A 10,225-nucleotide genomic window follows, 5' to 3' on the forward strand; every position below is an offset into this window, starting at 1 on the left:
CCAGCACAGCACAGCACACACACACTATCTTCCAGCACAGCACAGCACAGCACAGCAGTCCCAGGCTGATGGACCTCATGGTGTTCTCTCCTCTCTGCCAATCATTTTTGCCATTTTGTTCAACCCCCACTTCTAATTTTCGCTCCTCTGTTCACTTCGCTCCTTTTTTTCTCACCTCTTCACTCTCTTCCCTCTTCACTCTCTTCCCTCAAACTTTTCTATTCACACTTCTGACAATTCTCACCTCTCGTTTTCCTGCTTTCACATGTGCTGACATCACACATAGCCCAGTGCTGCCAGCACAGCAGCATCTACAGAAGGGATTGTTCAGTAGCTTCTTGTCTTTGCTTCACCCCCCACCAAATCTGTGTGTAAAGCTGTGTATTTTGGGATGTGTTTGGGTATGCACATGTTTCTGACCTGTGTGTGTGTGTGTGTGTGTGTGTGTCTGTGTGTCTGTGTGTCTGTGTGCCTGTGTGTGTCTGCGTGTGTCTGCGTGTGTGACGTCCGTCCCTTAGGGGGATCCTACCCATGAACACCAGGAACATGATGAACCATGCGCAGGTGGGCCAGGGGATGGGTATGCCAGGCGGGCGCAGCAACAGCATGGGCAGCTCGGGCCTGGGCAGCCCCAACCGCAGCTCGCCCAGCATCATCTGCATGCCCAAGCAGCAGCAGGCGCGCCAACCCCTCACCATCAACAGGTACGCCCTACGCCCGCAAGCCAAGGGGCATCGCACCCCACACAGTAGGGTGCATCAAATTGCAATGCAAAAATTAAATCTCAACATATCAAACCGTCTGGGGTTGCATTTAGTTCGGACACACATAAAAATTACTTTTGAAAAGTTGAGGGAAAATTCATTGAGAGTTAGAGGTGGAACACAGCATATGAAAAATATGAAAATGTGCCTACAAATATTTTGCATTTATTGTTTTTGCATGAATGGTAACACTTCACCCAGACAGATCAATATGCTGGAAATGTGTATTTTGATGCACCCTAGCACAAAGGCATACTGTGCTTCATGACCGTGTGTGATTCAGAGTATGCGGCCTGTCTCTGCTGCCTCATTACCACCTCTCTGGGATTCCAAGGGCACAAAGCAGTCTAGTCAAATGTTCTGCGATTAGGCAAGAATATAGGATCTATTGTGTTAAGCTTGATCTTGGACTTAGTTCGCCATTTTAGAATAGGTGCAATCTTGCAATGGTCAGAACCGGTTAAGTTAAAGTTTTGAGGTAGTCTTGAAGATGTTCAGGCAGTGGATTGACTGGTCATTCTGACAGTAGGCTGTGGCAACATACCCTCATATGGCCAGAGCAGTGCCATGGTTGGGCACGCTGCCTCTCTCCCGGTCTCTTTAATAGGTGAGGCTTGTGTGTTGCTCCCGCATGAAAGCCTTACTTTCTCAGGCCATGGAGAAACACGGAGAGTCTGTGCCCCAAGCCTGGCTAATCCAAGTGTCCCCTATTGATTTGAAGTGTAGGGGTCAGGACCTGAGGTTCCCTGAGGAGGCTGGCTTGTTGCAGAGCTGTTCCTTTGAGATGGAGAGGAGAGGAGAGGAGAATAAGGGAGGGTTTTGTTTTTTCAGCAAGGCCAAGAGATTTAACAGTCTTTTAATGAGGTCTCAGCCCCTGAATGCTCTCAGTCTGAAGCGATGCAAGGATGAGTCCACTAGAGACAGACACAGAATCTATTCATTCACACACACTTGAAGACAATGACACACTCCTACATATACACACACATGCACTGCCGCGCACAGACAATGTGTCACTCACTGACACTCGCGCGCACACACACTCACGCACACACACACTCGCGCACACACACACTCGCGCGCACACACACACTCGCACACACACACACACACACACACACACACACACACACACACACACACACACACACACACACACACATAGGGCCTTAACTGCGGTGTGCGAGAGAGCGATTCCGAAGCTCGTCCTTATCTGAGCAGCCCTTCCTATATTTTAGCAGGGGCTTTACTGGAGCCTTATCTGGTCTTAATGTCTGCTCCACATGCTCAGATGGGAATCATTCACCAGCCATTACTATAAATCTCAGCATTTCTCTTTGATGCATTACCTGGGCCCTAGAACAGACATCAGGGCAAAGTGTGTGTGTGTGTCTGTGTCTGTGTCTGTGTCTGTGTGTCTGGGTGTGTGTTTGAAATAACACCAAGGTCTCAGGTGTAGATGGTGGTTAAGAAAGCTTTCTACTGCCAATGCTTTCTGTGTTGCAGGAGTTGTCAGGGCTATAGGAATAAGCAGTGGTCTAAAGTTTTGGTGTTTCTCTTATTGGCTAAGTGTCCTTTTTCATAGTCCGCCAGCGAGCTGATTGGATGGTTGAAGGGATATGAGAACGTTTGAAGTGGTAGGCTTAACGCCCCATTCTGGGAGAATTTGTGTTTTTTGCGGAGTGTCGCTCACTTTTACACCACTGTCGTAAATAAAAAGTGTGCTAAAGGACAGTGTACATGTTTATTTAGTAACAAGGATATGGAACCGGCAAAGATAAGGTAGAAGCCAAAGAAGCATGTAGACTGACAAGGTAGAGTAATATAACAAGATGAAAAGCTGAAAAACTCTGCACGTTTATGTGTAAACTAATACAATGTTGTTGGCGTCATGCTTAATATACATTGGACAGTGCGATGTATTACAAGCTAGCTGAGTAAGGTTTTCAAGGTTTTTAACTTCCAAGGCTTATTTGTGTGAGACTTTGAGATGCATTTATTTGGATGCTAGAGACAGGACAGGTTGAAGACTTTGGGCATCTGGAAAAACAACAAATCTCTGTGAGACAGGGACAGGAACAACACCAATAAGGTTACAGCCTACATCGAATTCTTTCATAAATAACATGGGCATGGATGTTAATGATGAGAACTAGCGAGTCGACAACTTTCCTTACACAGCCAAACATCAAGCAAGCCCAACACAAGACACAAGAGATCTGTGGTGTTGGAGTGTGCTAATTGCTACCCTACCCTACTCTCTCCGTATGTGTCTGTCTCTCCTATCTCTCTTTTTCCTCCCTTTCTCTCTCTCTCTCTTCCTTTCTCTCTCTTTCTCTCCATCTCCCTTTCTCTCTCTTTCTCTCCATCTCCCTTTCTCTCTCTTTCTCTCCATTTCCCTCAGTCGCTCTTTCTTATTTGTGCTCTCCTTCTCTTCTCTTTCGGTCTGTTTATCTCTCTTGATCTTGATCTCCCATATTGATGAATTAAACAGAACCCTGCCAGTGCTGAGACAGGGATTTTCCTTCTTTAGGTTTTACATAAATGTCTCTAAGGAATTCATTTGGAATGGCCTTGAACCATTACTTTGTTCTAATAGCTGAGTTTCTCACATAGACCGTGAATACGCCTCCCAACTTTCCACTGTTTTCTTCGACAAAGCAGACAGTCCTCTTTCTGCCTCTGTATGTGTTCCTTAGCCAGTTGGAGCAGTCTAGAGAGAGAGAGAGAGAGAGAGAGAGAGAGAGAGCGCACGCACGCATGCACAGGGGAGAGAGAGAGGGCGAGTAAAGCGGAGAGAGAGAGAGGGCGAGCAAGAGAGCGCAAGGAAAATGAATTAAATGCTGGTTATTGGCTTAATCAATGACTTCCAGTAACCCTGAGCAAGATTCAGGGATTCAGTGCCAACTTCTGAGCTAAGAGGTTGACATGATCGGAATGAGGTCTGTGCGTGAATTGCAGTTGTGTGTGTGTGTGTGTGTGTGTGTGTGTGCGCGTGGATCTGCTCCTATGTGCACACACACACAAAGCAAACCCACCTGTGTCGGGCCGAAGCCTGTTCAGGCCAATATCGTAAAGGTTGGGTTTGAATGAACGTGTTGGCAGAAAGTGTTTACTTATACTATGTTCCGTCACCTTTTATATTTCACATGCACATCAGCACTTTGTCCCTCCGACTGGCATTTGGAATGCTGACACATACTCGTGTTTGTTTTTTATTCCACAGTATGTCAGGGTTCGGGATGAACAGGAATCCAGCGTTCGGAATGAACAGCTCGTTATCGAGCAACATCTTCAACGGAACGGGTAATGACACCTTTTAGATGTGTGTGAAATGTGTGCTCTAAGAAGCTGAAAATGGAATGTGTTAGAAAGATCGTATGAGTTTAGAAAGAAAGCAATAAAAGCAATGGCAGTTAGTGTGGCTGCAGACTTTACTTTAATCCAAACGAGATTTTCTATATACTGTACCAGTCAAAAGTTTGGACACACCTTCTATTTTCTGCATGGTAGATAATACTTTTTTTGTTTAGTACATCATTCCATACATATATGTTCTTTCATAGTTTAAATGTTTCAAAGAAATTAAAGATGTGTCCAAACTTTTAACTGGTACTGTACATACATACTGTATTCTCACTTTGAAGAGAATTCCAGTAGTTCATGTAATTAACTGTAAGTGTGTGTGTGTGTTGCACGGCCAGACGGGAGTGAGAATGTCACGGGTTTGGACCTTTCGGACTTCCCTGCACTAGCGGACCGGAGTCGGAGGGAAGGAAACGCCAATCCAACTCCACTGCTTAACCCACTGGCTGGGAGAGCCCCTTACGGTACACACACACTTACTTCCATACATACACACACGCACACACACTTCCATACATATGCACATACACACACACACACACACACACACTTCCATACATCCACACACACACACACACACACACACACACACACACACTTCAATACATCCACACACACACACACACACACACACACTCATACACTTCCATACATATACACACACACACAGGATTTCAATTTAGGTTGGTTGATCTGAAGACTCAAGCTTTATATTTTGTGTGTGCCTCCTCTGTCGTCCCTTCAGTTGGAATGGTCACGAAGCCATCGAATGAACAGTCCCAAGACTTCTCCATCCACAACGAGGACTTCCCTGCACTGCCTGGGCCCAACTACAAGGACCCCACGTCGAGTAACGACGACAGCAAATCAGTGAGTACACACTCTTTCTGCTCCACCAGGCGTACACACACACAAAGACACACACACACGCACACACACACGCATGCACACACACGCACACACACACACGCACACACACACACACTGGGCAGAGCCAGGCAAACGTTAATTAGTGAAAGGTTTGGTCAAAGACGACCAATGGCACTGCGAGCAATCCCTTCAAACTGAATGCATGAGACTAGACTACCATGTAAAATGATGTCAGTATCGCCGTGGATTCTGGACAGTGTTCTCAAAGAGCTCTTTTCCTACGGATTAACCGCGTGCTGCTTCTATTGTTTAGAAGAATAGCATTCGATTGACTCATAATTGTGGCTCATCAGTCATGTTTGAAATCCTCAAACCACATCCCTTTGAACTGACTGTCATATTGTTCATCAGGGGTTGCGATTTTGAGCCTGTCAGAAAAGAATGAGTAATGGTTTTGCTGACTTTCATTCCATGACAAGCCAACTCTGCTCCGGGGTTAAGTGTGGCATGCTTGCCTCTACTTCAGTTGTATTTGATGATAACCCAACTGTTACTGTGTTCAAAACCCTCCTTAAAGATTGAAGCATGTTTTCCTTCACATTATTTGTAGCGCAAACCTCTTGTACTGTGAGGTATGCCAAATGTTTTTTTATGACATTGTACAAGTAGATATGTCTACATTACATTGTAATTTGTTATCTGAAAACATTTCTGACATTCAGGTGTTATTCCTCTGGAAATTATTGAAAAATATTTAAGAGACTTTTGTAACAGTGCATTGCACAACTTATGATAGCATAACTATTTGATGTAGTTTGCATAACCTGTTGTATTGGTTTCATGTTTTACTTTTTCAGTAAAGTCATCCATGGTTTTCTTAAGAGTTTTCCCACTGACACAGAAAGACATTTTTCGTATGAACCTTGCCTGTAGGGCGCACCCTTGATGTGTTTTTAGTGCTTTTCACACATTCTCAAAACAAGGGTCTCTGTGCATCCACCCATCTTGGACAGTAGAGCCAAAGGAGGCTGTGTCTCAGTCGCTGATGAAAGGCTTCTTCATCTTTCAAAACAGTGGGAACTTTAATGGGAAAGTGGACAGATCAAGACTTTATTGGAAACTAATCAAACGATTATAAAAAAATGTAGGGAGAGAACATCTATAATGTATACAAACTCATTTCTTCTGCTATTCCACTTCAAAGTGTGAAGGCCTACTGATGATGAATTCCTTTGCCTTCATATCCTCCCACAACATGACTGACTTTTTACATGAGAGGGCGAGGGAAGGGGGGAGAACAAAGCATTTCTCAGATGGCGGATTGTCTGCGTTTCTTTTTTTTTGTGCTGTTGTTGTTGTTGTCAGTTCTTGGAATGCTAACAGGCTTAATAAGCTCTGGTTTGGCCTAGTTTGCACCTAAGACTTCAGACTCAACAGAGATGCTCACTGCACAAGCTTCCTCCCCATCCATCCCCTCATCTGTTCCTTCGTCTTTCCTTTTCCCTCTCTCTCTCTTTCTCTCTCTCTCTCTCTCTCTCTCTCTCTCTCTCTCTCTCTCTCTCTCTTCTCTCTCTCTCTCTCTCTCTCTCTCTCTCTCTCTCTCTCTCTCTCTCTCTCTCTCTCTCTCTCTCTCTCTCTCTCGAGACTCAACAGAGATGCTCACTGCACACGCTTCCTCCTCATCCATCCCTTCTGCTCTCTCATCATCGGCTGACGGGTCTTTCATCCCGCGCTTTAGAGAGAGAGAAAAAAATCAATGGCGACAGTTCCAACTCCTCTCCATGCTAATTAACAGCTCGGAGGTTGAGGCTCTCTCTCTGTCTCTCACTCTCTCACTGTCTCCCTCTCTCTCTTTCTCTCTCTCTCTCCCTCTCTCTGTCCTGGGCTCTGCTTCCTCAGCTAGGACACAGATGCAGTGCCCAGGTGTGTGTGTGTGTGTGTGTGTGTGTGTGGGGGGGGGGGGGTTACCAGGAGACTAGAGTCTGGGCCACAGCTGAACTCAGAACACCCCTCAGACTTAATTTGCAGCAGAGTTATTTGAGTCAAATGAGAATCTTGCCATCCTCTGAAGGCCATGCCAGTAGTGACACATGCAAGGTCTGCCCGTCAGTGCAGCACAAAATGAATTATTCAGCAGAATAATTGAGCACTCTCGCCGTATAGAAAGAGAGCCACTCTCTAGAAAAAGAGACATTCTATTGTCCGTGACAACAGAGACAAAAAGAGACCTTCTGTTGTCTACTTGTGTTCAACACACACAAGGTTATACTGGCAAGAGAATGACTAGCTGATAATACACTTTTGTGGTGACCGGCGAGAGCGGGTGACTGGTTCCTACGTACGGTTAGAAGTGGTGGTTGTGGCCAGCCAACAGGTTCAGTTCCCTGGGGGAGAATGCACCTGGCCGCATTTCCGTGTCTAGTTTAAATGTTAAGTGATGTGAGATTTGCTCTGGTTCTTTGCTAAGTATGTCACCGGTTCCTCCACAGAACCTGAACTCGTCGGGCAAGAGCGTATCAAGCACAGACGGCCCTAAGTTCCCCGGGGACAAGAGCTCAACAGCACAGAACAACAACCAGCAGAAGAAAGGGATCCAGGTGTTACCTGATGGTGAGGCACTCCTTGACGAAATCGCAGCACACCAGAAGTTTAGGAGATGTTTATTGTGTGACTGGACTTGGGTTGACGGGGTAGCTATTAGAGTTCTATTCTACTGTGAAACCCCTACGCCGATTCAGTAACCAGGGTTTCAGTTATCTGCGGTTAACTGTGACTCGAAATTTTTAAGTGGAAAATTCCGAAAATAGATGGTCCATAAGTTTTAAATTCGGCGCCAGTCTGAGTATCCTTTCCGCACCGCTGCGCCTAATACGTCAGTCATGTCTTTTAAGGGCATCTAATTTCTTATGGATGTCTGAGCTTGATTCCTCCATCCTTGTTGCATTCCGTACTCGTTTCTTTCATGTTTTTTATCAAAGGGAGGGGCAAGGATGTAACGAAAGGAAGGAAGGGGAAAGGCAAAAATGTTGTGTACATGATTTGGTTTCTTTTTTTTTATTTTATGACACTTTTTGTGCTCCATCTGTTGAGGGTTAAGCAAAAACGTCAGAATCCCGTTCATTCAAGAGGGACCTCATTCAGATCATTTTGATTACAGTATATTGTTATAACTGTTTTATTTCATTATTAGTCATTGTGTTTGATGTCTTGCTGAGAGTAATACGTTAATTGAACATAAGTATTTATGTACACGAAAAACAAGTTATGGTGTTCGCTACTAACCGCTGTAGGTCTTGGAGCGTATCCCACGGCGGCACTACTGTAGTTATATTGCATTGTTCTTGGAACTCCATGTAAGCCAACCAACCAGTAACATCCTGGATGTTTATTTCTGCTCTTTCCCCTGGGTTGCAGGGCGGGTGACGAACATTCCCCCAGGCATGGTGACAGACCAGTTTGGCATGATTGGCCTGTTAACGTTCATCCGGGCGGCGGAGACGGACCCGGGCATGGTGCACTTGGCGCTGGGCAGCGACCTGACAACACTAGGCCTCAACCTCAACTCGCCGGAGTGAGTCGCCTCTCCTCACCTCCTCCTCCATACCTCCATGTTGGACACGCTTCACTCCCTTCTCTTCCCTTCCCTTCTCTTCTCTTCTCTCCTTCTCTTCTCTTCTCTTCTCCCCTTCCCTTCTCTTCTCTTCTCTTCTCTTCTCTCCTTCTCTTCTCCCCTTCTCTTGTCTTCTCTTCTCTTCTCTTCTCTTCTCCCCTTCTCTTCTCTCCTCTTCTTCTCTTCTCTTCTCCCCTTCCCTTCTCTTCTCTTCTCCCCTTCCCTTCTCTTCTCTTCTCTTCTCTCCTTCTCTTCTCCCCTTCTCTTGTCTTCTCTTCTCTTCTCTTCTCCCCTTCTCTTCTCTCCTCTTCTTCTCTTATCCTCTCTCCTCTTCTTCTCTTCTCTCCTTCTCTTCTCCCCTTCTCTTGTCTTCTCTTCTCTTCTCCCCTTCCCTTCTCTTCTCTTCTCTTCTGTCCTCTTCTTCTCTTCTCTCCTCTTATCTCCTTCTCTTCTCTTCTCTTCTCCCCATCTCTTCTCCCCTTCTCTTGTCTTCTCTTCTCTTCTCTTCTCCCCTTCTCTTCTCTCCTCTTCTTCTCTTCTCCTCTCTCCTCTTCTTCTCTTCTCTCCTCTTATCTCCTTCTCTTCTCTTCTCTTCTCCCCATCTCTTCTCCCCTTCTCTTGTCTTCTCTTCTCTTCTCCCCTTCTCTTCTCTCCTCTTCTTCTCTTCTCCTCTCTCCTCTCCTTCTCTTCTCTTCTCTCCTCTCCTCTCCTTCTCTTCTCTTCTCCCCATCTCTTCTCTTCTCTTCTCTTCTCCCCATCCCTTCTCTTCTCTTCTCTACTCTTCTCTTCTCCCCTTTTCCTTCTGTCCTCTCATCTGCTTTCCCTTCATCTCTCTGTTCTGCTCCTATCCCTCGGTTCTTTCCTCTGTCTTGTGTTTTTCACACTGAGCGGTTCTTAGGTTAAAGGGAGAACGGGAAGTTGTGCTTGGTGGTTTCATTTTACTGGTTTAAGTCATGAGATGAAGAGTGTGTGTGTGTGTGTGTGTGTGTGTGTGTGTTTATGAGAGGGAGAGAAAGAGAAGGGACCTATCCTTCATCCCCATGGATTAAACCAAGAATTGACACCAACAGAATCTATGAGCCAGCAAGTTCAGTTGAACAGGTTGTACAGTAGCATTTGAGTGGAGTGTGTGTGTGTGTGTGTGTGTGTAGCAGGTTGTTAGATCTCCTCTATTCATTTCAGGGTGTGTGTGTGTGTGTGTGAGAGGAACGCTCCTCTTGGCCTAGGCTTAATCTTTGTCAGAGCAGGCCGATTGCAGGCAGCTGCCAGTACACACCCCTGTTTGTGGGATTGCCTCTGCCACCCTGATTGCCAGCAGCAAAGCCTTGGTCATGCCACAGTGCACCCAAATGCCACTCGGAGATCACCGCCAAAGCCTGCAGAGCATGTTCTCTGTCGCACACCCACACATCCAGGCACAGTCAAACACACACACACTGTCACACACATTTTACGTCTTTATTTGAGGCCACAATTCAAAATAAACACAGCACACACACACTCGGTATACTCACTTCTCATTGGAGTTATTTTACACCCACCTCCTGGCCTGAACTTGTTTTGATTGGATGCTGCCTCTTGAGTCTTCTTTTGATTGGATAGTTAAGATCTCAAA

The 10,225-nt window shown here is 45.8% G+C and overlaps 1 protein-coding gene across 4 annotated transcripts in view; it reads left to right on the forward strand.

Annotated features, from left to right (window-relative positions):
* Positions 1 to 10,225, forward strand: part of LOC308375339 (CCR4-NOT transcription complex subunit 2) — a 41,321-nt gene that overhangs the window by 26,221 nt on the left and 4,875 nt on the right. For 3 of the 4 annotated variants that reach the window (XM_080851442.1, XM_080851439.1, XM_080851441.1), the window contains exons 5-10: positions 519 to 704; positions 3,991 to 4,070; positions 4,469 to 4,594; positions 4,876 to 5,000; positions 7,490 to 7,610; positions 8,415 to 8,571. In XM_080851442.1, coding sequence (XP_080707568.1) covers positions 519 to 704; positions 3,991 to 4,070; positions 4,469 to 4,594; positions 4,876 to 5,000; positions 7,490 to 7,610; positions 8,415 to 8,571 — 795 coding nt within the window. The remainder of the gene's footprint in view (positions 1 to 518; positions 705 to 3,990; positions 4,071 to 4,468; positions 4,595 to 4,875; positions 5,001 to 7,489; positions 7,611 to 8,414; positions 8,572 to 10,225) is intronic. The other variant, XM_080851440.1, reaches the window with a different exon arrangement.

Source organism: Sprattus sprattus, assembly GCF_963457725.1.
Source record: "Sprattus sprattus genome assembly, chromosome: 14".
NCBI lineage: Eukaryota > Metazoa > Chordata > Actinopteri > Clupeiformes > Clupeidae > Sprattus > Sprattus sprattus.